The sequence below is a fragment of the Chaetodon auriga genome, chromosome 6 (genome assembly GCF_051107435.1).
Source record: "Chaetodon auriga isolate fChaAug3 chromosome 6, fChaAug3.hap1, whole genome shotgun sequence".
Classification (NCBI taxonomy): Eukaryota; Metazoa; Chordata; class Actinopteri; order Chaetodontiformes; family Chaetodontidae; genus Chaetodon; species Chaetodon auriga.
In genome coordinates, this window is record NC_135079.1 from 6,755,995 (window position 1) to 6,782,785 (window position 26,791).

The window sequence follows — 26,791 nt, forward strand, 5'->3', positions numbered from 1 at the left end:
TGATACTCACCATTTTCTGGCTGTGTCTTTTTAAGCGAGTCCATCAAAGTACTGATCGCTTTCAAGACAAAGATAATCTCTGTCACTTGTTGCCTAAAAAAAAAAAAAAAAAAAACCTCATTAGCGACAGACATGCTGGACATCAAACCTGCAGATTTTACAGAGGGTGAATGTCAACGGCTAATGCACATGTCAGATCTTTGCTGATGAGAGCTGCTGAGTGCAGCCTTACATGTAAAAGGATGAGCGTGTCTGTGACAGTTGAAATTAAACAACAAAAAAGCCAAAACAGCCTCTAGCAAAATTATTACACCATGTCAACGATGATACAGGACATTTAGCTCTGAGAAGCAACAAAAACAGAGAAAAGGTTGCTCACCAGATTAAATAAAATTAATCAGGAGATCAAGGCTCAACATGTGTTTAATCACTATGACTTGGTGTACAGAGATAAAGCATTTAAGCCCTTTCATTGAAGTAGTTTAATTAAATTAAAAAGGAAAACTCCACCTGCTCATTCTAAAATCTGCCCACTGCGCTGTCAGATTTATGTGAACTCTATTTTATCCTGTTTGTATCTCCTAAACTTGCATGATGTTCATTTAACAGTTTGTCTTTACAGTAAATTCACAAATTCTCCTTAAAATGTGCTTCACATTCGAAAACAGCAGGGTATACGCGGATGGTTTGAAAAAGGAGTGATGGAGGCTACTTTAGGAATAATAGAAAAACTACACCTCAACAGAGGGAGTGGTCTACGGCACCACTTACCCCCACCTACAATGACGTCCTTTCATCCCTTAACACGAGACTTGACAACGTCACACAGCTGGCCTCACGTGTCAACCTTAACCACTGACAGAGGTTCAATACCTGGGACTCACCACTGGCCATTTAGAACTGAAGACGCCCCTTAAATGAGAGGCGAAGCATTTTCAAGTTTCTACAGCCAAGTCCAGTTGCCCTGGATTCAGGCCTCCTCGGATAGCTATGATCTGGATGACTGAGGATCTTCACAGACAGCCATCGATGCTATCACACTGTCAGACTCACGCAGTTCCGTTGGAGATTCGGTTGCGTTATGCTAGCAGAGGCTAATGTAGCCTCCAGCCGATATTGACAGTCACCGTTTTATCAGATTTCATGCAGCTCCATCCGGAGCCACAAAGGCTGCAGTTGTACCAAAGAGCAGTAAGCACACTGATGTGTAAAATTGGTGGAGTTCCCCTAAAGTAAAACACAGATTTCTATAATGTTACCATATTGACTGTAAAACCATTTCTTCCTTTTCCTATTTTCATATTGTGTTTTGCTCTTTAAGCTCTGACTTTTCTTTACATGCTCTAATAATGCAAACCATGGTTTTCTCTTTCTTTACATTCATATATATTGTATTTAACATATTTTAGCATTTAAAATGTTGTCTGAATCAGTAACCTTGCATTTGCTATTCACATGTATATTCTAATTATCCTATTTTTCTGAACTCCCCCCACCATCCCTTTGCCATTTTCTGTACTAATGGCAGTTTCCCCATGGGCATCATTTAACTTCCATTGTGTCGTGAAAAAAAAAAAAAAAAAAACTTATTGCAGAATGAAGCATTACACCCAACCCTAAAATGTGGTGCCAGTGTGTTAAGCTGGATAAGCACGGTGGTTTAGTGTTGTTTACAAAAGAGAAAAGGAAAAATGATGGATGCTCGGCTGAAGCCGGGGTGATCCTGGGTTTGAATTGCTAAATGTCTCAGTGGTTGAATCGTGGTGAGGACAAACACCAGTGTTTGGAGCTGAGTGTCTGATGGGGACATCTGTCCAAAAACACGCTCTGAGGTGTGTGTCTGGGTGTACCTGGGCAGGGGGCAGCGGCCACTCAACCTCTCATCCTCCACGTAGCGTCGGAGAACATCCTGTGATCTCTTGAGGAGCACGGAGAGCGCCATGCGAGAGATGTAGCCCTCCTGCGGGGTGGACACCTTGTTGCTGAAGGAAAACTGCAGCAGCGTCTCGAAACACACCTTGGAAAACTCCTCCCTCATCCGCACATCGATCTCTGCCTCTGTCAAGAGAAAACCTTTCACTTATTGGATTACTCTGCTGACGCCGCTCTCCACAGTGATTTACAGTGAGTGGACAGACACGGCTTTACTGTCTTTCCCAGCGCATGAAGAGTTTGAGCCATTGTTGGTGATGAGCCACAGAGAAGGCTTTTGCAATGAACCAAGGACTTAATGGTTACAATATGATTCCCCCACTTGGCCACCCTGCTATCCCATAACTATCGGAAAAACAAGTAAACAACACAGCTGGAGTCAATTTATATTGACATCTTACCTGTGAATGAGGGAGACTGTGAGTGAATGGAGCCTCTATTGAGCATAGTCATGATCTGGCCAACAAAGTCTTTGGGGATGAAATTGGCAAACGGTAAAATCTCTGTGCTGATCAGCTGGACCACCTAAAATGAAGAGGACACGATGCTGACGTGGGCTACCGCACAAGATTCCTGTCGACATACTGGATGCTACGAACAAGCATTTACCTCTACGTCAATGGCTTCATTCTTCTGAAACTCCTGGATGGACAGGTTATCTGGAGGTGTGCTATAAAAGGAAAAGCACCACAGCAATGAGCTACTCAGCTTGAGCTACTCTGCACCCAAATCTTACATCGATATCTTTAAGACTGTACCTTTTGGTGAAAAGAAAGTCTTCGAAGGCGTTGGCCAGCTCTGGCCACATAGTGTCAAACTTTCCCGACGAGGCATGCTGGCGTGCCACCGGCAGTCCTATCGACAGCACCTTGAGTAGAGACGAAACAGCGAGCTTCCAGGTGCTCTCTGATGGACAGGCATACTTCAAACCCAAGGGCATTCTTAAAGTCTTAAATGTGAAGGGAAAAACAAAGAGACAGTGACGACAACAGATCATGAGACTGAAACGCAGAGAAAGACTTCAAGGTAAAATCCATAAAACTACCTGAAGTGCCCTGAATCCTTTCAACCTCCGCCTGTTAATACTGAAATGTGTGCAGACTTTATTTCATAGAGTTTACATAACAAGCTTATTTTGGACCAACGGTGGTTCTTAAATTGAAGTTTCATTCTCTAAAAACAGAAAAAGTAAGAGTCCATCTTCACGACTTTTCAGAGAACAGCTGGGCTCCCCAAGGTTGAGATTTTACAGTATCGCCTTCTTGTTTTGGAGACAAAATAGGGTGGGGGGCCAGATTTGTCCACAGGGAACCTTGTTAATAGTTCCTTGGCAAATTAGCTCTCTTCAGCTTGAGGCTTGTTATAAGCAGACTATGGGAACGAGGCAGTTCAATGCAGGTGTCAGAAACTGGATAAAGTGGAGGACTCAGTGTCAGCTTTAAGAAGCTAAGCCCTTCGATAAGTTGCTCTAACAAATCTTTTGTTTTTTAAGAGTCTGCATACAGAAAATGCTTAGAAAATGCTGCTGGTGTTGGACACCACCTGCACTCCACATCTGCTACATATAAGGCCTTGAGATAAACACACATTAGCGATGTGAAAGTTGCAAAGATGTTGTGTAAAACATAAATAAAGCAGAATGTGATAACTCGCTAATCCATACTCAACTGAAAACAGCACAGAGACAATATATTTAGTGTTTCACCTCATCAGCTTCATTGATTTTTGTAAATATATGTTCATTCTGAATTTGATCATTCATGCACCTCAGTGCTACAATGCTACTTAACTATGCTATCCCATTAGCATTCAGCATTGAGATTGATATATCACGAGTCCAGCTGCCCAAAAGTTGATTCCCACCGACAGCAGTGCAGCAGCAGTTCCCCGCCCCGTGTGATCTTCTGTTAATATTCTCTTTAAATGACAAAACATCTCATAACGTCACACCACATTTTATGACCGCGAATGGCTCAACAACAAATGGTGCTCAATGGGGGCAGGTAGAAAGTTGTGTTGAGGAGATTAACTTCAGAACTCACCGTCCTTATTGGAAAAAGCAAACACAGTTAGGCCTCAGTGCTGCCTCTAGCCTAACACTGACACATTACGACCCAGAATGCACCTGAACCAGACTTCAGAAGAGCTTTAATATTGGCGATATGTTTTTCCAGATTCATTAAATACAATTTTTTTGTGTGATTTTGATTCAACAATTTCTCACAGTTACAGCTTTGGGAAAACCATCCATGAAAACCCCCATCCTGGGAAAAAAATACCTTGATAATGTTCTGGAGAACTTTCTCATTGATGACAGCTTTGTGGCATGCTGTTTTGTGGTACAGGTCGACCACCACCTCCAAGGAGCGTTCAGCAAAGGGCACATAGTTTAAGGCAACCCATTCTGCCTGCGGGGGGCAAGAGGATTTAACAAGAGAGAGAGAGAGAGAGAGAGAAAACACACAAACAACAGGACTCAACATTAGTCTAACAAATCTGAAAACCCTACAGCTGTTTGGCAGAGCCACGATGAAAGCAGTTTTTAAAGGCACACTTTGTATAAGTACACAAGTAACACGCAAATTTACCTTGACTATTAGTCTGCTTCAAGTTGTGTTAGGCTCATACAGTACGAGTGCCACAGCTGAAATGTTACAGCCAAACAAATGACATGATGCTACAAAGTGTGTCTTTAAGAAATAGAAACAGAACCACACATGTGCATATGAACATCACGAAAAACACAACTGAAAATGGAACTGCACAGGGGCTGTGCACACATAGGCATAACCACCAGTTAGTGGCAGGCAGAAGAGGGGGAGCATGGAGTGAGTGAGAGACGCAGATGAGACGTGAGAGCCTACCATGCGGCGTGATCGCTCATCTGCCGCAGAGGGTAGGTTGTCACCATTCAGCACACCTTAGTAAAACTATAGAGGGGGCTGAAGGAGATGACAGAACTCACCGGTGCAAACAGCTGGATCTAAAATGGTTATCCAGCGAGTAGTCCCAAGAAGAACAGAATGAGAGAAGATCGCAATTAAACTGGTGTTGAAGTTGTATCGAATTTGCAGTGTTGTTGTTGGCTAAATGAGATTCAATATCCAGGAGTGTTTTCAGGGAAACAACACTCACTCCTTGCACCAAGGACATTTGAGGCAATCTGACAACACTGGACAAAAGCCAACGAGACGATAAAGACCACCCGTACCATCTGTTTGGCTGGGTGAGGATTTTGTTTGATCCTCTCACTTAAACAATTTAAACAGATTCAGATCAACAAAAATGTCCAGGATAGGGCCGAGTCTGGACCCCACATGCAGGATTAACAGCCCGACAGTCAGGATTTGAGACGTGAAGTCTGCAACGCTAACATTTGTTAGCATAAGTGCAACGGCCTGCCAGTGTTAGAGCAAGACAGCTCTCACCACACAACAACTACTGGATTTTGTAGGCTTCAAGACCACCAGGGAGTAATAAATGACAACAATATCAAAACCACGCTGTGATCAGACTCCTCTATTCTTGAGAGGAAATGATGTGTTTAGAACAGAATACAACTTTATTGTCCAGCCAAGGCCTGAAAATCACATTTGTCCTCAGCAGATAGAATGAAAACATCACATCACACCCATGCAGCAAATCTAATCACATTGCACAACTTGTACAATTTGTGGGTTTATAAATGAAATAATCTCACTGAAGATCACCCACTTCCTTGTAAATGAGGAGTTGTTTTGTAAATCAGTTCTCTTCTGCTAAGTTTAAGCCTGGAGGGAATCATGTGTTTAGTCATATGTGTGTGTGTGTCTGTGTGTGTGTGTGTGTGTGTGTGTCTGTAAGCAGCTAATCTCACATATTACTGGACCCATCAGACTAAGACTTTTCTGCACTTTTATGGCTGTAAACTCAAGGGCCTCTTGTGGTTATTGTGATTCACAATTTTTGAAAACACTATTTTATTGACAGTTGTGTTTTATATCTATTGACTGCTGAGCCCTCACTCCTCTTAACCGGCTCGTAGGGACAGCAAGTGATCCAACAACTGCTTCAGTTTTTGATTCTTGTTTCTGCTCGGGACAATGTACATATGGTGTTTTTTTTGGACCCTGCATATTGTCTCCCTTTAATTCCACTACACTCATGCATACACACTGGACGCACAGCCTGCCCTGCACTCCTTTTTGCCCACCTACATGCCCCCAGATACACCTGAGAGAGAGCTGCACTCTGCTGAGTGCACTCTTCTAGTTTGAACTGTGTTTGAACTAAAAGTAGTGGAATATTTCTCTGGCATGCTGCCCGCAAGATGAAGCATGAGCAAGGGAATATGAGGAAGAAATAGCTTGGGGCTACTAACGGGGGTCCAGAACAACCTGTCAACCTCATGAAGGGCCACAATAGGAACTTCATAAGGACTACACTGAGGTGGGGGGGAGGGGTGCTTCATGAACATCAAAGAAGAGGGATGATCTTGTTAAGAATGGCTGAAGAGAGAACAGTGATGGATAACAGTGTGCACCATCCAACATTTTAATGAAACAAACTGTAAAAAGAAAGAAATTGCAAATGAAGACCAAGCAGTTTAACGTCCAATTCCATTTCCCCTTACCTGGTTGTATTTGGCATTGGCCACGTGTTTGGTTTCCATTCTGCCGTACTGAGGAGGCTTGCAGGAGAACTCCACGAAGAGTAGCAGCTGTTCAAAGATGGCTGGGTACATGACCTGCAGGTTCTCCGGGCCCACACAGATGGCCTGCAGCAGGGAGGGGACGGAGGAACAAACACTGCTGACATCCACCACGGGACTGCATATTGCATAATTTAGCGGACTGACACATTGTTTCCTGGGCTGAGCTGACACAAAATGGGAAGAAATAACTTTTGGTTGACAGAGAGAGTAAAGGTCTACTTCTCAAAGACACAGCATTCACGTCAGAGAGGACTGAGGCCGCTGTATCAAGTCAAGGCGTCGATTAAAGGAAACTAAAATGATGAGAATAACCAATAATGAAAATAATCACCAGTTGCACCCCTTCGAGAGAGAGAGAAGGATGACATACAACAAAACTTCCGTCCTGGATTCAAACCGGAGATATTGTGGTTTTAAACCCCGAGGTCAACATGACAACCCATTCGGATCTTATCCTGATGCCATTTTGTTTGGGACACAATGTAAAACATATGTTAAAAGCATATTTTTTCTAAACCCGTATCTTTGTTTTCTGACGATAAACATCCTTTGCTCACCTTCTGCAAAACATCCAGAGAGGTGAGCACAGCTTCCTGCAGGCTAGTGAGCACCGCCTCAGTGTAGGAGGGGAGGATAAAGGGCGAGGCATCGCTGCTGATAGGCACGGACACGGCCCCATGGAGGATTACCCCCAGCTTCTTCAGGTCCTCCATGCTGAAGTTGGCTTTTATGTGCTGGTAGAGTGCAGGGAAAATCTGGATCAATGCTGTGAGGAAGGGCTGGCTGGGGATGAAGGACAGCTTCTCCGTCGGGCCACTGGGCGGTCTCGTGCTGTCCGTTCCAGTCCGATACCATGTGTTCCACGCTGACCACCACAATGCAGAGTCTTCTAAGGCTGACTCCTCCCCTGGGGGAGGCGCCTGCAGCTCAGCGCCGTTGTATCGCGTCAGCCGCTCCACTAGCGAGTCCGACCGCACCAGGGGTCTGCCAGGACCGGACGCTGAGAGCGGGTCGATGAGCACTGGGGGGACGCCCATAGCGGCAAAGGCATCGGCTGCTTTGTCTGAGTCTTTCACAGGTGTAACAATCTGTAGGATCTCTTGAAAGCTTTTGAGGGCAGCCAGCGAGACCTCGTTGTTTTTGCTGAGAGCAGCTGACTGAATGTGGTTCAGTAGCACCTCCCAGGCCTCGAAGAAATCACCTGCAGAGTCACAACAAAACGAGCGTGAGGCTGCCAATTTGTGGTATATGTGTCAGGTGCAAATATAGTGCGACAATTAGCACGTAGATATGTGAGGTTACAAACCCACAGGAGGCAACCAAGTTCAACTAATTTCAATGACACTAGAATTACCGCCTTGTGGTTGTATAACTCCGCCAAAGAGTCAAGCTGCATTTACATCCACGTCTGCCCACACGCACAAAACATGTAGTGAAGACTCTGAAGGAACTTAATAGAAGGTATTAAGTGTATTTTTTGGTGAAATGGAACTTATCACTATATTGAAATGTATGATTCCAGTGAGAAACATGCTGTTTTCATACAGAAACTATTTTTACAGAAGAGTACAAAGAGTTTCATCACACGGTACAACAACAATCACCCGAAGCTCAATATCAGCAGAACCAATGAGCTTGTGGTGGACTACAATGCCTCAAATACGGATGTTATTGCAAAGAAGCTGCAAACTGTAAAACGTGGATGCTTCACTCCGGCCATTTCCATCGTCCGTGCATGTCGAGGCATAATAAAATCATCCTAGGAGGCCATAAAGTGATACTACATTGCCGGCAACAGTTATTCTTTTTATCCAGGTTGTATGTAGGAAGGACATCCTTCCTCTCAGTGATTTTATGTGTAGTAGGCTGGTAATGTGTTGCATATTAGGAGTCACCTCTTGTAATTTGGCACTGGCTAAAATGTTGAGAGGGATGAGTGCAGTTAATGAGGAGCTCATTTTTTATCATTCTCATCTCCCTGGAATAGTAATCCTGTCTGTATGGGGCTTAACATGACTTAATGTGTGGTAATACAGCAGTAACAGCTGGGCAATTTCTGGACCTTTGCTGCACTTTGCACCAACTCTGAATACATTTCAATATGTAATTCTCATTGTTTAAAGTACTGTGGCGGCTGCGGTAAAGTTTAGGGGTGTGTCAGAGTCTATCTCCTGTACAACGGCATCAGACACAGTGGTTAAGTCTCAGAGTAGAATATGCGAGGCTCACCTAACTGCTGGAGGAGGTACCGCCTTGTGTTGAAAATGCGTGCCACCCCGGCGAGCGTCAGCACCCACGTCTCCGCCCACTGCTTCTCGGCCGTGTCACGCGAGTGGTGGATGAGGATGTTCCCGCCGCCAGACTCAATCTTCTCCTTGTCTGCTGTGGTGGACGACGTCCTCACGCAGTCCAGCAGGTGGAACAGTACCTAGTGGCGACAGCGAGATAGTTCAAACAGCAGCTTCTGCCAACAGCAGCACAGCAGCGTATTTAGAGCTATTTTTATCTTTGAGTCTATAATCCCAATTAGTTTTGATCTTTTAATATATTACAGAAAATCTGGGTAAAATAATAAATATATTGGATTTGGAAAGTGGAAAGAAATGAAGCTCCTTTTTTGAACAGTGTTCTGTACAAACAACATGGATGACAGCCTCCTCCAGCATAACTACATCAAATGCCAATGACAAATTCTGGCTCGCTACCTTCCAGACCACAATATGCCACGTTGGCTGCTGCAGCAGGGTCCCGTGGGCAGCGATGGTGGAGAACAACGTCTGCCCGGCGCTTTTACGCACAGCGGGCCGTGGGTCGACACACAGCTCGCCCAGCTTGGCATAGAGGCACAGCCACAGGCAATCGAAGGGAGGGGCAGGGTGGAATGGCCTGTTCAGGATCTCTCCTTGCTCCTGAGCCTGCTTCTGCAGAGCTTCCTCCTCCCTCTCCAACTCCTGGGTGATGGCTTCGCCTCTTTGGAAGAAGTAGTCAGAAATGTTCCACTGTGGGTAAAAAGGGAGGGGGGGTAGAGAGCGGGGGCACACATTGAAGAGGAAGGTTGGTAAAATGCTTCTGGCAGTTTTGCTATCCTATTACCATAAAGTAATCTCGCAGGAACCGCCATACTCCAAGAGAAATAATCCTGCAAACCACAGATCAATATCAGGTTTTGCATGTCCTGAATACGGTACAGAGTATGAAATGTCAGCAGAGCAGTTAAGTGCTGTTAAATTAGATAAAATAATGTAAAACAAGGAATTATGTGATGTTATAGTTGTCTAATCGTATTAAACATACTTTGTTTCAGAAGTGAAAGTACTGGAGAAGACAACTGTTCAACCTGTCACTCCCTAACAAACAAGTCATCCTGCATGCAGGGAAGGACGTTTACCATAATCTCTGTTATTTTAGCCCTGCTACGTCTTTTTCTGAGCGTGCTCGCACTAGAGAATTAATCCCTTTCAGGAATCCCGCCTGTGTGGCTGCACATAAAGAGCACAAGACAAGACATCTGTTCTCTCACCAGCAGGCCAATGGAGGTGAGGCTGATGTTGAGTTCCTGGTTCTGCAGGCCGAAGCTACCGGCTACATCCACTACAATCTGGAGGCACGTGCAAGGCATGGTGGGCAGGAAGTCTGTCACCACCAACTGCAGGCACTGGAAGGCTGTTCGGATCAATGACTCGCTGAAGGGAAACAAGACACGGTGCAATTTAGCTGGCACAATCACTTGCGGTGTAAGTGTAGTTAGAGAGAACAGAAATTTAGGATGGCTCTCCTAAATCTAATATTTGCATTAAACAAGTACTATTTCTGCGATAACTAAACAAATAAAGCCCGGTCTGCTTCGTCCATCCTCTCCTCCTCCCTCGTGTTCTTACCCTTGATCATTGCGGATCGCTCCTATGACACCCAAGACGAGGGGCCAGCCGGGGCCCAGGCTGTCTCCCTGGCTCTGCAGGATCTGAAGGACACTCTCCAGCTGTTTCTGCCGGATGTCTGCATGCAGAACGTTGGACAGCTCCTTCAGGGGGTTTAGCAACAGAAGCTGCAGCCGCTTGGGGACAAAAAGAGGGACAGATGATTATCCGCAAAGATGAATTCTTACTGTTTAAATTATGCAGTTACAACTCTGCACATATTACAATTAATATACTCAAAATTTAGAACAGTTGAAAAGTGGCGAATGCATCCTAAAATCAGGTTTGTTCCATCCAGTTTGGGGGGGCATGCACAACATGGGCAGGAGTAAACACTCTAAAGAAGGACACTTGAAGACCCTCGATTGTAAAAGGTTGTCCAAACCCACCTAAACTTGCTTAATATGAGTGTTGCCACTAGAGATCAGTTTTTTGGCACTTGAAATAAACATTTCTGCTGACCTTATGCTGGATAACAGCTAAATGTGATTTCCAGTACAATTTTAGGTGAGTGTATTGAGTCTGACTCAAATTTAATCACACCGTGTGTCATAAGTTTACTGAGTGTAGTCACTATATTTTACAATTATAGTATTTTAACATAACATGTAATGGTAAAAGCTTGCCCACACTAAAAGAAAAGCCTTGAACAAATGATGATATTGTGCTTTCCTACAGGACGGCCATCATTTGTATGGCTCTGTGCTGTTCTATTAACCTCCACACAATTCTTCTGCCCCCTTTAAGATAAGCTCGGTGCCTTTCCCTTTATCCGTCGCACTAAGGTGAAGGTCACAGACTCTGCGTTTGTGAGTGACGAGACAAAGTGACTGTGACATTTCTGTCTTCCACATTTAAAGCATTTGGCACACATGCTTATCTATCATGACACACACCGCAACAGTGGAGGAGATTTCTCAAATGTCAGCATTACAAACAATCACTATTAAGGAATGAAACCCAGAGAGGACAAACAGTGCATCTTTTTAATAAAATACTCCTATGTTTCTATAATCATCTGATGTTTTTTTTGTGTATGTTTTTGAACACTAACACCAGCGGTGTTAGATACCTGATTTTGGGCCAGTGGAGGGTCGTGTTTGTAGGCCAGGCCGGCTTTGATAAGCGCCGTCAACGCCTCGGCCCCCCACTCTCTCATCCTGGAGTTTGGGTGCTGGCAGACCTGCAGGACACATCACACAGACACACAAATGCAGACACATGCGCAGGACGATAGATCTGATGCAGAGGCTGTTCAGAGCAGTGCTTCCCAGCAGTGTTCACAGTGGGTGGGTGTGAAACAAGTGGGTGAAATAAACCACAGACTGTGTCATAGAGACTGGGATCCCCTGTGATAACAGGATAAGCTGTGACAGACAGTGTAATCACCAAAGCTAGTGTAGATACACACGGAGAGGCCGGGCTCAGCAGAGGAAAAGTACACTAGTGTGGTTCAAAACCTGCCTTCTGCTTGAAGAATCCCCGTAAAAATAAAACATTTTAAGCTCATGTGTGATCCAAACTAATCAGCTTTGATCTACAGGGAGGTTTGTCAAACAGATTTTTACTTTTAAGGTGTCAGGCTTGAGAGATGGAAGAGGAGAAAACTAGTATTTCATACAGGTATTCAGATTAAGGGCAGAGAAGACGCAATACTGTGGCTGTACCCCTTCAGAACCCGGAGAGTCCATGTGCATCTATCTAATAAATGGCTTCCATAGTCCAGCATGATCATTAATGCCTCACATTTGAATCTGACTTTTAATCATAATGTGTATCTGTAAATAAAGTCAGAATAAAAAGGTAATGTCATGGTAACATTTCCTTCAGAATATAATAAAAGTGCTGAAAATTTGAATTTGAACAAGCCTGCAAAGAAAGATAAGCAGCGTTTTATCTAAGCATAAAGTATATTACGCAGGTGCAGCTTCAGATTCTGTTTCGGCGTCAAATCAGAGCATCACATTGCAAATCGCGCACAAGAACACAAAGTCAAACACTGGTAGCGGAGCAAATGGACACATTTTGACACAGCGAGCTCTCGACTCCAACATGTTGATGCCAGACTGAGAGGGAGAGAAAACAGACTGGGAGTAAAAAAAGGACAAAGTTGGGGAAATGATTATGGCCAGTGATTATGGAGGAGGGAGTCTGAGCTTACCTTCTGCAAAACAGACAGGAGTGCAAAGGAGAGGGGAGATAGACAAAGAAAATGAGAAGAAAACCTCCAAACACACACCTTTACACACATACAAAATGAGAATCCTCTTAAAGACACAGGCACATGGGTACCAATAACTAGCAACTGCTATATGTGCCGGAGCCCTACTGCACGTGTACACTGTCGCCTTTCAGTTCATAACTCTGCTAATAACAGTAGCATAACAACTATCTAAATCTAAAAAATGTTAGAAATGAATTTTAGTGAAAAAAAAATGGAAGTGTCACCAATATGCAAGACCAAAGAGGAAAAAGGAGAACACATAACACTAATACACTAAAACCTATTTGACATTATTAAGTCCATCACTCTGCTTTTATCAAAAACTGCAAAACTCATTAAAAAACTTTCAACCCCTCTTTCTATAGCTTCAAATATTTTTCTCCTTTATGACTAAACCATGAGGCTGGAGCTCCGTGTTGCTGCTTGCAGCTATAATTCCATCTCAGCTCAACTTTCAGGGCTCGTGTGCTCCAGACTTCATGGAAAAATAGAGCATTATTAGAGCCTCGGCACTGGGTAAAGAAACCAGAAGGGGGCAATTTTAACATTCTTTTTCGGTTCGAACTTTCATTATTTCAAGAGTTTGGTTCCAAATTTCTCCAATGAGATCATAAGCATTGGGAGAAGTGACAATTACTGTTTCCAAATTTAAACAATTTTCTTTTGCTCCTGTTTAAGTCCAATAACTTGTTCACATACTGTACCCCTTAAAATGAAGTCTGAGCAAAGTGTAACCAGTAAAATAAATTGCACTTCTAAAGTGTTTGCAAGGACATTACTGTTTGACCTTGGCTGACAAAACCATACCATTATTTATGAACTGCACGTTTCCTCTTTCACAGACTTTGCATGATATGTGGTGACAGCGCTTTAGAACAGGTCTCTTTATCTGCACCCTGTGAGATGTATCTGCACATAGATGTTACCTCCAGTAAGTGGCCGGTTAAGGGTCTCCACAGGATCTCGATACGATCCATGTTGACCAGGCCAGTCTCCAGCAGCTTGGCCACAGCAAACAGAGATGGCTCCTGAAACCAAGACATGCCTGAGTATGGTCATGTGTATGACAGACAAGCAATACAACATCCAAGAAAAGTAAAACTGTATAGAAAAGTTCCGCTCTTAGGCGACATTTCAGATTTTAACCATCGCCAAGTAAGTGTTAACCTTGTTGTTTCCATAAGCCATTTCCATGGCTTCCAGGGAGAGGGAGCAGAGAGCGTTGATAAGGTGATGCAGGGAGACGTCATCAAGGTACCTAGATCACACAAAAAATACACACTGCACATCATACATTCGTACTTTACACAGCATGAATAGTTACAAATGTTAAGAATTCAGATTTTCAATAGGAACCACTATTCTTCCTTGAAGCATATACAGGTTGGTCGAATTAATGTTTCTGAAGATGAACCACTCTTTTCCTTCACAAACAACAGAGCTTTACTGCATTTATAGACACAAAAAGGGATTATTCATGCCCATATGGTTATTATTAGTTCTAAAAAGAAAATCTGCCTCCTTTACTTTTGCCAGCAGGTATTTCATAAAAAACATTATCATAGGGGTTAGCAATGGGAGGTTCTCTAATGAGTGTTTGTTTTCACAGATGAAGGACTGGTCCTTACTGGGAGCTCTCGAATAGTCTGGACAGGATGTTAGAGATGACGGGCAGGTCTGTCATCACGGCTGTGGTCAACACCTGTTCAGGTTAAAGACACAAGCACAGCCGGTAAGCTCATCAGCTTCAACAACAAAGTGAAAAACATAGAGTACGATGCTTGATCAACACAAAAAAAAAAAAAAAAACTCACTGTACTGGGCCCCTCGACTGCTCTGCCAGGCTTCAGGGCGCCGCCCACCCCCGGCTTCAGACCCAGGATCCACACTAAGTGCTGGGAGAGAAAAGGGAGAAGCTGAAGGAGGCTTTTAGAAAGAGGAGAAACTACATTTACATCAACTGACATGGCTGTAGAAATGTAGACTGTCACACTGGTAGATAATACTAATAAAAAAATAAATGAAATTTGAATGATTCAATTTAAAATCTCAATCAGCTTGTCTGTTTCTGTGAGTTTTACAAAGCAATTGAAAATGATTGAAATTATTCTTGGCAAGTAATTTCTTTTATAATCTATATTTATCTTTTTCATAAGCAGTGCAAGTATACATTTATGCATGTATAAATGTCATTTTGCCTTACCAGAGCAAGTCTACATGCGTGTGTGTGTGTGTGTGTCAGAGAGAGACAGAGAAAGAGAAATAGACATTTTGCCGTGTCTAATTAGATAAGAGTGTGTGCATACGTGTGTGCTACCAGGTGGTAGTAGTACCTGCAGTGTTGCCAGCACCAGCTGCCAGGAGGTGCCCAGCACGGCCCCGTGGCAGTGGGCCAGGTTCAACAGGGTTCGCATACACTGGATGTTCTTGGCAGTCAGCTGACAGGGGGACAGACAGTTGTATTATGGCACATATGAATGCACATGTCATCAGGCATTTAGCTGAAGTAGTCCTCCAGAGCAAATCACAATGAGTGAAACAGTAGCAAGCTAGAGCTCCGGCCTCACGTTGCACTTAACATCCATGTCTGTACAGACTCATATAATACATGTAGTGAAGACTCTGAAGGAATTTAATCAAAGGTATGAATTGTATTTTTGGTAAAATGTTGTCACTACATTGAAGCTGAGGCTCAATATCAGCACAACCGATGAGCCCGTGTTGGACTACAATGCTTTAAATATGGATGCTGCTGCAAAGAAGCTGCAAACTGTAAAACGTGGATGCTTCTTCTACATCTTCAAGCCTGCAGCACAGAAGATCTACACGATAAAAAAAGTTCAAAGGTGGACCCCAAAGATTAGTGTCACCAATTCAGCATCTGACCAAATGTGAAATATGGTCACAATCTGCCCATTTCTTCCTGAGTTATGGTGTTGAATAATGGCCAGAAAATACTTTCTGCAGAACATTATCGTGTCACACCTTTGACCTTTTGGATATAAAATGTCATCTCTTCATTGTTTTGTCTGATGAGACATTTGTGTGAAATTTTGTCACAGTGACCTTTGACCTTTTACCACCAAATTCCTATCAGTTCACCCTTTAGTCCAAGTGGACATTTGTGCCAAATTTGAAGAAATTCCCACAAAGCGTTCCAGAGATATTGCACTCACCAGAGTGAGACGAACAGTCAAGCCTGAAAACATAACGTCTCCTGCTTCAGGACATTCAGGGTGTTTATCCTCCCCAGCAGCAACAGTTTAGCTTTCATTTTGCAGCTGTTTCTGGAAACTTCTTGTTTATTTAATTGATCTTGATTGTAAAATGTTTGTGAGCTTCGTTTTTGGAAAACTAATACATGACTTAAATTACTAAATGTCAAGTGTAGCCATAGCCTCTTCATAATTGTGTGCCCTTACCACCACAGTGCCCTGGGGCTGTGCGGTGAGTGGCTGCCCAACAGCCACCACCTGCTGATGAGATTCACTGGAGGGGCTGATAATCTGCACACTCTGGCCCTGGATCGAGTAGGCTGTGGAGAATACACACACACACACACACACACACACACACACACACACACAGGAGTCAAGCCTTTCTATCAGACGCAGTAATGCACACAAACAGGTTTTGTAACAAGCTTACAACATGCAAGAAAAGCTTTCTTAATTAACTCCAAGGCAAACATCCAGCGTGAGTTGAGACCCAATTTGCCGGCTTTATCTCTACAAGCTAATATGCAAATAATGAATGTCTGAGTGGCTGGTTTCAGAGCAGCTGTGAGTGTGTGTGTGTGTGTGTGTGTGTGTGTGTGTGCATGTGTGTAGATGTATATATTCTCCACACACATTCTCCTTGGTGCTCCTAATTAGAAGCCACAGTGAAAAGTTATGGATTAATGCAATAAGAGCAGGGCAGCGGGGACAGATAGAGCGCCAACAGTTTACATGTTAAGCTCAGTTGTGCTACACGCACGTGGAACCATATGGAAGAACAGAAGTGCTCATTAGCTCAACAAAAATACACATGACCAGGGGCCATCCTCAGGGCTGGAAAGAGGGACTTTCAGCTGTGTGTGGCGCAGTTATGTATTGGATTTCACAAGGCCTGCATTAAAGCAGGAATGCAAACCTGCATACTAAAATTTTTTGCAGTATTATCCAGGTATTTCAGGTATATTTGTGTGTGTGTGTGAGTGTGTAACAGGATGCCTGAGGGGTTTTCTGTGTGGTCTCATTCTGAACTGAGCAGCCGTACCTTTGCTGGAGAGGTTGGCGGCGTTGCTGCTCAGCACAGTCAAGGCATAGTGTGGCGGCAGAGAGGCCTTGCAGATGGCTGTGATGAATGCATCACGGGGAGTCACCAGGCCCAGACGACCACACAGGGAGGCCATGGTCAGCTCTGCCTTTAGGATGTTCTCCGTGGCCGTCTCATCGGTGCTGGGACAAGAGGAAGAAAACAAAAGAGAAAAAGTGACGAGCGTGGTCTGATATCCAGCAGATCTAACATCTACTTGTACTGTCTGTGCCAATTAGCTGCTGCTGTTGTGTTTCTACTTACAAATTTGAAAAAATGACTGCTGACCGCAAAAGAGGAGTTTGTGAAACGACAGAGAGTCCACTCACCTGGCGTCCAGCAGCAGAGACAGAGCAGCCAGGAGACCACACCAGCAGGCACTGACCATCTCCTCCCACACCAGGTGGGCTCCTGAGACAGAATCACAAAACATTCGTGAGTTTATTTAAGAATTATGTCACTTCAACTTAGACAGTATGGGAAAAGAAACCAAACCTGCCTCCATTTTTGATATCCTATTTGATTAGCTACAATACAAATAGACCTTCTGGTATTTCCCCCTTAAGATGATGCTTTTCACTTTGCTGCACCTTTTCAAGTTTACTGATCTCTTTATATTTCATTTGATGGGTTTATCTCCTACATTTCACTTTACCCCCCGTCCAGTCTCACCAGGTTGTGGCTGCCACTCCTGATCAGGATGAGCCTCCCTGAACTCAGCAGCTGCCTCCTCCTCTGCAGCCAATTCCCTTTCGATCATGGAGGTGATGCCCCGCACCAGGTCCAGTAAGGCACTGAAGGCCACAGACATGGCGTAGCCCTCCGGTATGGACGGGGGCTCCACCTTGTCCAACATCTCTAGACTGGAAAATGAGAAAAAAGGGACAGAGCAAATGAGACGCAGGTGTACGTGCTGGTGTAAAATTTATTCTGTCCATAAATCATAAATGTTACGAGGCTCATCCATTAATTTAAATGTGTGTGTTTAACTCTGCCTCATACTAAGGAGAGCCTCCATGCAGCCTCCACAATGAACAGCAAGAATCCTAATTAGAGCAAATAGGTTTCATAACATCAGAAAGGGTAATCTAGACAGTATCTCTCTTTGATACACAAAGGCCTCCGGCTAATGCAATTCCATGTATTTCAAACCTTGTTTTCCTGTGAAAAACCAAAGACTAATGTCAATAGCATTTTCACTCTTCATGCAGGGGTCGAGACTTTGATCTCTGCCTTATTATGATCCCCTGTTGTTTGATGCAAAATCGTTTATCACCGCTTGCAGGATGCAGCTTACCTAACAGTGATGCGAAAAGCTTATGTTTGTGCCACTCAGCAGGACACAGATGGTAATCCCTACAACTGTTCTATGTATCTGTTACAGAAATTAAAAATGTGTAGACAGCAATGAAAATGGATAAAAGGAGTCAGAGGGGCAAATTATTAAATCTGTGTGGTAACAGCACTTACTACGTGGCCTTGGCGCTGCCCTGGACACTAACAGTCATAAGGGGGATCCAGGTACCACGGTACTCGAACGCAGCCTGGGTGGTCAGGTTGCCGCTGACCCCTCCAGTCCCGGGCCCACCCTGTGCTGCGCCCTGGGCCCCAGAACCTGAGCCACCTGGGCAGAGGGTGAGAGTGTGGAAGCGTGGAATAAGATTCATTAAAAAAAAAGAGCAACATAGAAAAAAAACACACTTTAGAAACCAAATATCCACGACCACTCGAGTCTGTACATCAAGTGAGTGGATTTAATTGAATATTTTTCCTTTTAAATCAGAACATATATCTTTCAAATGCACATCAATGAATTTCTCATCTACTGCTGAATTTCAGGTGCTTTGGAACTAATTTCTGTGACCTCTACAGGACTTCATGGACGCCTGAAAATGAAAATTAATTGACTTTTTCACAGCTCTGGGAATCGTGATTGCTGAACAAAAAGAAAAGGCTTTCACATGTATTAGCAATAAAATCATTACTGTACGACAGCCTTGAGGAGCTTTAAACCTGGGTTTGATTACTCTTTAAAAAAATCAGGGAACTGACCAGCAGGTGCACTAACAGCAGCAGTGTTGCCCGTGTTGGGGACTATGAAGAGGGACTGGATGAAGGAGCCTAGGGCATTGACGATGTCTCTGAATACCTTAGTGGAGTGCTGTTTCATGTCATATGACTGGCAGAAGGAACTGAAAAAGGAAAAGAACACAAATGATCACCAAGAAAGAAACAGCAAGAAACTCTGCTTGACTCGGGCTTCATCCATCCACATCCATCAGGTTCAGCTGTGCTTTGTCAGCCTCAGTTGCACATGGTAGCTGTTAGCGTGCTAAATTTAACCAACTTCACATCAAAGACTGGCATGCTAACCTGCAAATATCATCCTCGGCTTATGGAACCACGAATGTCTGTACATTTCATGGCAATCAAAAAGACATTTCACTGTGGACCACAGAGATCAACAGATGGATGGCCAACATAATATCAGCTTGTGTTACTTGGATGGTAGAGGAGAGTGAGTACCACTGCGCTACTGTTTTATAGGCTTCTTTTCCTGCTTAGCTCAACCTCTTGTATCAAGAGGGGGATAAATCAGCAATTATAGACACATTTAGCTATTATGACCAGATACATCACACTGTTTGGCCACTAACTGAAGAGTCATTAAGGAACGATTAGCAACAATCAAGCAGTGTGAGGCACAAAACACCTCCGGTCTTTTTTCACCCAGTGCAGCTGTGGAATAAAGAGTTCATGTTTAAGTGAAAAAGAACAAAATAAGAACATTTGAAAGTTTTGAGAGGTTAGTTTTGCGGGGCTCAATATTGCTTACCGCAATAAATGTGGCTGCACACACAGCCTATGGACCGATTCCACAGCCACCGCTCTCAGCCACTGTGGCTTCTCTCCATCCAGAAACTTGACCAGCAGAGACAAGAAGATCTCACACTCAGTCACCTGCAAACACACACATTTAAGATTAGAACAGATGTTTGGCCAGCTTTGTCCTGTAAGTGAAAGCTGGCTAATCTCTGAATCCTGTTAGGCTTTGATGAAGCTATTCTGTGGCTTACGACACTTCTTGACTGAGGCGGACAAAAGCCAGATTTCCATTTCAAGGACTGATAGACTATCACTAAATAAAAACAGCTGCAATGCTAAATTACTCAGATGCAGTTAAGCTCATTAATGTGCCTGAAGCAGAACTAAGACAAAACTACTACCATGCTAATCCAATGCTAATCAGACCAGATCAATTAAGTGTGTCAGCTCTGTGCTGGAGAAAATCCCCTATTCTATCCATGAGGCACTAGTTCTGGCCAGTCGACCATCAATGCAGATGGGTCCCTTACCAATAAGCTATAGAAGTGCTTGATGAGGACTGAGACCACGCGTAGCAGCCTCATGCAGATGGGAAAGTAAGGTTTCTCCACAGGTGCTGGTGAGGCAGCGCTGCTGCTACCCTGCCGGAACTTGATGTTGGGGGAGAAGAGCTTGATGACGAGAGGACACACCCGTTCCTTCAGCAGGAAGCTGAATTCCTGGTGCTGAGAGGGAAACAAGGACACTGGGATCAGATCAAGCGTAGTAATATCAGGACACACTACTGTTAAAAGGTACTCATTCCACTGTACTGAGCTGCAGAGAAATATCTGATGTACCATAAAATGCGCCTTTTCTGGGTTTTAGCATCTGTGCTGTAAATTCTCTATCTCATAAGCCATGACATGTAAGGTTGCATGCACCTGTAGGAACACGCCGGGAAAATCGTTCAGAACAGACTCCAGCAGCTCCAGGCCAAACGTCCGGGTCATCTCTGTCATCCCCACCAGCCAGTAGGGGGCATCAGCATTCACCAGCTGGCACAGGTCCTGCAGGGAGTTGCACAACAGCGTTTCAAACAATGGCGTGTTATGTCCTGCACACATCACAGTGGTCGAAACAGTGCAGTCACTGATCTCTGCTGGAAGGATAAGCATGATCACACAAAAGCGCAGCGTGGGTGAGGAATGACATGGGACGTTGAGACAAGGGACCTTTGAATCATTTCTTGCAAATTTCAGTTCATTGCAAAGATGAAAGCGGTTACTAACTTATTTTCAACTTGAAAACTGAAGGTTACGAGGGTGGTAATTATAGTACTGTCCAGTTATGGGGACTATTTTGATTTCTTGTCTCTAGTCCACAAAGGATGAGATCATGAGCCATGTATAAAAACCAACTTGCTCCAAAGCCATTGGGAAGAGGTCATAACACTGTGTAGAAGGCTGCCGCCCCCTGGTGGACCTACCTGGAACAGCATGTATGCGTCTTTCGCACTGGGCCTCAGCGTACTAACAGACCGCCTGTTAGTGTTTCCCTGGACAGGAGGAGGCTGCTCCACAATGCCTGAGGGGAAGTACAATTTATATTTTAGGCATTTATGCAACTAACTGAGAGTATAACAGTGTATTTACCAGGCTCCGTGTACAGATGCCTTTGATATCTGGTCTTTGCAGTAAGAACTGAGCTTTGAGCTTGACTTCCCATGAACCCTCCATACAGCCTGTATACCACTCTGTACTTTCTATGAACAGACATCTCCATGCATCAACTGATGCTTTAAATCTTGCACGATATCACATTTCTCTCTGTCCATTTTGAATCCCATACATGGATTCCCCATTTCCCTCAGATAGTACCAACGCTCTCTGACCTTTGAAACGCTCATCCTCAGCCACCATCCTCTCAAAGACCACAGTGACGACCTGCCTGACGGTGGCAGCCGCCGTGTTGTTGGTGATGTTGTCCTTGGTGAAGTGCAGACGGAAACATAGCACGATGGCCTGGGTCGGACAAAATATATAAAAGCTGAATTTATAACTTCTGCATTCGGTGATCCATTCTCAGCAACTTCACACAGTAAGACAGGCATCTATTCATGTCCTGTAACATTTAACAAAGATAGTGTGAACAGAATGAGTCTGCTAGTTTGTGTAATACAGCAATGTGTTAAGATGCTGCACAAACTGGGGCAAGGCTTCATGGGTATAATAAAACATTATACTAACAGTTCAATATTGGATGGAAGATGACAGATTTAGAAGTAGAACTGAGTTCTATGGAAAGCTTTGAGTCCACATATAAATATATACTAGGGAGTAGGACATACAGTATATGTACAAACAGTTAAATGATATAGGAGTGTGTTGTTCTCATACCTTGGAAAGTACTTCATCGTGTACGACTGTGTTGGTGGTTAGCAGGACCAGGACCGTCTGCAAAAGTTTCAGCTCCTCCAAACCATTTTCCATCAGCTGCCACAACATGTTGATTATGTTCCCTGCAGCTGCCTGTCATGCACACACACACACAACTAAAACTGTTCAAATCTTCATCAAATCTGAGCACATTCGTGATCATCCACCAGTGAGCTCACATACACAAGGACATGCAGTTCAACTCAGGAAGCAGTATCAGAGTTGCCAGATTGTCAGACAGGAAAAAAATCAAGTGAGAGACTCAGCCTGGGGTCACACAACCCCAAACCAAAACATGCACAAAAACACACATTTGTGGGACCAGCTGGTGCTGCCTGCTTCGGGGTCACAACATCATGGAGTTCAATAACACCACATCGAGCTGCCAGTTAATATTATGTCACTTGATGTTCACAGTAAGTGACGCAGCATGTCCTTTCTTGGGTCAAACTGTCCAAAATACAACTAGCCGTCACGCAAACCCTCTGAGCTCTGCTCTTTTATAGCACTGGCTCGAGTCACAGGAGGACTCATTAAATAAGAAATATATCAATGTCCAATCTATAATGACTTTTTGTAACTGTTTGGGACTAATAAGGCCAATTATTGTTTAGATTAATGAATCATTTAGTCTATGCAACATCACGAAACTGCTTTGTGTCTGACCAACAGCCCAAAGCTTAAGGAAATATACAAAGATTAAAAAAGACAAAGGAAACAGGCAAATCCTCACATCTGAGAGCTTGAAACCGGCTGGTTTGGCATTTTTGTCTGACTGATGACAGCAACAACCTTGTTTCTTGACACATTTAACAGTGTAGCTGTGGTTCAGGAGCATACAATTAACATTAGAGGTGTGTTCAATGCAGAGGTTGCTGCCCAGATTTGGAGATGTTGACAGTCTTGTTCCGGGGATGTTATGCACCACCAGGTGCCCTCATCTGTGTACAATCAGTAAAAGGTAATTCAGTGTCTGTTCTGTCCTCTTGCAACAATTTCTTTCAAGACATTTGAAATCCCTCTCCTTCCCCGAGGAAACAAAACAACATTGGCTATCACCCCATTCATCTCTGGCTCGGCTGTCTCCAGCGACACTTCAGAATCAATACTGAGGTTTTGTCTTATAGGGACCTCGACTCGCTTTTAAACCCTGCAGATCAGAGTTGATGATGAAGAGGAGTACTGCTGGCAAGAGAAAAAGAGAGGAGTTCCAGTGTTAAATGGATAAGAAAATGTGTGTGTCTTAAGATGTCCTAGAGGTTTGTTGGGAGTAAGAATGTGATAACAGCCACTCAAGAGACAAGGATAAAGAACTCTGGCAAGGGTAATAAAAACAAGAGAGAAACAAAGACAAGACGCCATCTTTAAGGGCAAGAGAAATTCCTGAAACTTCAGACCTGCTAAGAAAACCTGCCTCACGCGCTCATGCTGAGCTGTCCTTGAGCAAAGCACTCAAACACCACCCACTCAAGTAGGCCACAATTGACCCTTTGCCAAGGTCTGCCCCCCTTAGTTACTGTTCCTACGCCTCTCAAACTTTCCATTCTCACACTGCAAACAGGGACTTTGGTGATAACGGCAGCAGATTTACCATCTAAACCACCTAACACTATGTCTCCCATTCCTCACAGGAGTAAATATAAGCAGGTTTCTCATTTCTAGCTGGCAACCATTGATGCTGTCTGCTTAAATGATGACTTGCTGGCAGACTTTATAAGTGTAGCTAATGTAAACTATGCTAATGCTGAACTTCATTAATTCGAAGATGTCACATTGGGCTTTTGGAAACTGGGATGGGCCTTTTTGTAACTATTTTCTGATATGTTATTGTCTATTGATTAATCCACAAACAGATAAATTCATCATGATAATTAGTAATAATTATGGACTGAAAAGGGCAAAAAACGTGCTTCAACAGCTGATCAAAATTACATTAAGTATCCTTCAATGTCACACTTGTCTTACGAGTGGCCTTACTCTGGGAGTGTAGAGCACTTAGACTCTCCCAACAAAGCTAGAAGCTTTGAAACCTATGTTGAACTAATTAAATAAACGCCTGACATCAAAATGGAGAAAGCATGGGATGGCTCAATGAGCTTTTAATAAGTCTTTTACGGTGTATTAACAAGGTCGCTGTGAAGCAGCTCCAGGGTGCCGGCTTTGAAACGGCTCTGATCTCAGGTCTGACTCCAGCTGGGTTATTTCAAAAATCCTCTTCGCCCAAGCTTACATTAAAACACATTCCTGTCACCCATTTCCTGAGACGGATACGTAATAACACCTCATCCTCCGGGGCTGTTCGACTGCCACTGCACACAAAGGTCCCATGGAGCTACTCGAGCATCCTAGGAACACTTTTCCTTGGCCAACGGTTTCCTCAAAGTCAGGAGGTGGCGCTTTTCAGATGTAGACACCAGTGACAGGAATACATTTGGATTAACCATTCCAATATTTACATTGTCTGATTGAGTATTGATGAGCTGCATTGATTCCCGCATTGATCTGAATGAATTAGCCTGAGGATATTAGACAGGATGAGCCTGAGGTGGTAGGTGAACTTGAATTTGCAAGTGTGCTCACACTGAATGTACAAAATCTTTAGGAACACGGGCATCTTCATTAATATGCATTAACTGTATTTGCTGCACAGTGAACCTACTAGTGACAATAAACAGGTGTGCTTTATTAATTGTGACAATCCATGCTGTTTTAACAAGACTTGATATGATACGGATAAAAGGTGAGATAGTTTGGAAAACAAAGAGCTGATCAAGCACACAGAGAAACTATAGACACTATAAAGACGTTTTCCCTTCGCTCACGTTCTTCACAAAGGTGTTTTCTTAACGACTACACAAGGACACACATATTGACTCTGCACTCTTGGAAAATGATTACCTTGTGTCACTCTATGAAGCACAGTGACACGAGGTGATGAATCGAGATGAGAGCAATGACGTCTTATTGATTTCACTTGCTAAAACCAGCTGACCAAAGAGCGAATGTTAACGAGGAAATGGAGCCTGGAGGATTCTGTGGGAAACACGGCGCAGCTTCAACATCAGCTGGACGTTATTAATGCTTGATCCAAGCCGTTTAGGCTTTTATGCTTTGATTCGGAACCAACACAAAGAAGTCACGACAAAAACAATGCTAGTCAAGATAATGGTATTATTATAGATACTGGCATTATTTCTCTAATATTTTACTGACCTTATTCTAAGAATAACACAGATCTAGAGAGGCCAAAAATATGGGTTTATATTTCCAATTACACTACTTGTCTTTTATGAATTAGCATAAATTAATGTTTTTGGGGGTGTTTTTTTTATTGCTCTTTAATTAGGCTTATAATATGCTAAGCTGATTTTGTGTGTGCACATATTTCAACTGTGTATATATGTCAGCATTTTAATTATCAGGCAGATTCCCAGTCCTCACCTCAGACACCACCTCATGGGACATGAGTCTCTGGATGGCAGCCAGACACAGCTGGGTGATCTTTGGCTCTTTGGTGCCACAGCCCATCAGAAAAGGCTGCACGACCTCTGAGCTGTTCTCCTTCAGAGCTGCGGGAAAAGGACAGAGATAAAGCGAAATGTCAGTGTAGCTGTGGTTCAGCTACATTTATTTATGTATTTTTTGGATATCAGTGCAGATGCTTTAAATTTAGGAGGGGTAAAAAGTAAAAGTTCCGAATCCAAAGGAGCATTATGTTATTTATATATGAAAATCTATATCAGTATTAAATATGGGTTCTGCAGAGGCAGGGACGGAGAACAAATACTGCACCAAGGCTTAGATTCAATGGTCAAGACTACTGAATAAACAGAGAGAGAACACTGTGTGTAACTTTAAATAACCATCTGAGAAAGCTCCACAGTGCATGATTATTGATCCAAGGTCGAGTTATGAAAAACATTTTTAAAATGTTCATCCAATTCCTTTTTCGTAATTGGTTTTTATCCTGGAATTTTCCATTTCCCGACATGTGAAAGCGTGGCCTTGACACATGGCTGCTGTCTCATCATAGCAGTGAACCAGTGCTTTGCTACCTGCATCACTCTCACCTTCATCACTTTGGGTTTAGTTTCTCTGATTATCGTGCACAAGGGGTTTGGCCATTCAGTCTTTCCCTAACAGCTCATTACGCTGCCGTGACAACCAACAAATCCATTCTGGAAACAAAGACAAATGAACTCCCCGGCATTTAGTTGCTGTACAGTTAACAGAGGGCAGCCGGAGTCGGACAGTCTGCGCTGGAACTCGGAAAATGTCGACTATGTGTCAACTCTGCAAATGTCACTAAAAGCTGGACTTTGTTTATCAAGACAGCATAGAAACATTTTCCTATTCGAGTGTCAGGAGGCCAGACATACTGAAAGTGCTTTGTAGTGAATTCACAACATGGAAGTATCTAATCAGCTAAATGGACTGGCTTGGCAGTGCACTGAGTGAGCAGCCGATATGACAGAAATAAATA

The 26,791-nt window shown here is 43.5% G+C and overlaps 1 protein-coding gene across 2 annotated transcripts in view; it reads right to left on the reverse strand.

Annotated features, from left to right (window-relative positions):
- The window catches only part of mon2 (MON2 homolog, regulator of endosome-to-Golgi trafficking), a 36,549-nt gene that overhangs the window by 1,191 nt on the left and 8,567 nt on the right, over positions 1 to 26,791 (reverse strand). Inside the window, exons 3-34 of one of the 2 annotated variants that reach the window (XM_076732517.1) lie at positions 25,750 to 25,877; positions 22,270 to 22,401; positions 21,765 to 21,894; positions 21,360 to 21,457; positions 20,815 to 20,940; positions 20,422 to 20,616; positions 19,902 to 20,026; positions 19,118 to 19,257; positions 18,536 to 18,689; positions 17,738 to 17,928; positions 17,395 to 17,476; positions 17,027 to 17,208; positions 16,189 to 16,301; positions 15,100 to 15,204; positions 14,581 to 14,661; positions 14,395 to 14,468; positions 13,934 to 14,024; positions 13,693 to 13,794; positions 11,615 to 11,725; positions 10,504 to 10,679; positions 10,146 to 10,308; positions 9,331 to 9,624; positions 8,855 to 9,053; positions 7,183 to 7,826; positions 6,545 to 6,688; positions 4,898 to 4,915; positions 4,212 to 4,340; positions 2,691 to 2,881; positions 2,542 to 2,602; positions 2,334 to 2,457; positions 1,851 to 2,058; positions 11 to 93 (exon numbers count right to left, since the gene is read on the reverse strand). In XM_076732517.1, coding sequence (XP_076588632.1) covers positions 11 to 93; positions 1,851 to 2,058; positions 2,334 to 2,457; positions 2,542 to 2,602; positions 2,691 to 2,881; positions 4,212 to 4,340; positions 4,898 to 4,915; positions 6,545 to 6,688; positions 7,183 to 7,826; positions 8,855 to 9,053; positions 9,331 to 9,624; positions 10,146 to 10,308; positions 10,504 to 10,679; positions 11,615 to 11,725; positions 13,693 to 13,794; positions 13,934 to 14,024; positions 14,395 to 14,468; positions 14,581 to 14,661; positions 15,100 to 15,204; positions 16,189 to 16,301; positions 17,027 to 17,208; positions 17,395 to 17,476; positions 17,738 to 17,928; positions 18,536 to 18,689; positions 19,118 to 19,257; positions 19,902 to 20,026; positions 20,422 to 20,616; positions 20,815 to 20,940; positions 21,360 to 21,457; positions 21,765 to 21,894; positions 22,270 to 22,401; positions 25,750 to 25,877 — 4,794 coding nt within the window. The remainder of the gene's footprint in view (positions 1 to 10; positions 94 to 1,850; positions 2,059 to 2,333; positions 2,458 to 2,541; positions 2,603 to 2,690; positions 2,882 to 4,211; positions 4,341 to 4,897; positions 4,916 to 6,544; positions 6,689 to 7,182; positions 7,827 to 8,854; positions 9,054 to 9,330; positions 9,625 to 10,145; positions 10,309 to 10,503; positions 10,680 to 11,614; positions 11,726 to 13,692; positions 13,795 to 13,933; positions 14,025 to 14,394; positions 14,469 to 14,580; positions 14,662 to 15,099; positions 15,205 to 16,188; positions 16,302 to 17,026; positions 17,209 to 17,394; positions 17,477 to 17,737; positions 17,929 to 18,535; positions 18,690 to 19,117; positions 19,258 to 19,901; positions 20,027 to 20,421; positions 20,617 to 20,814; positions 20,941 to 21,359; positions 21,458 to 21,764; positions 21,895 to 22,269; positions 22,402 to 25,749; positions 25,878 to 26,791) is intronic. The other variant, XM_076732518.1, reaches the window with a different exon arrangement.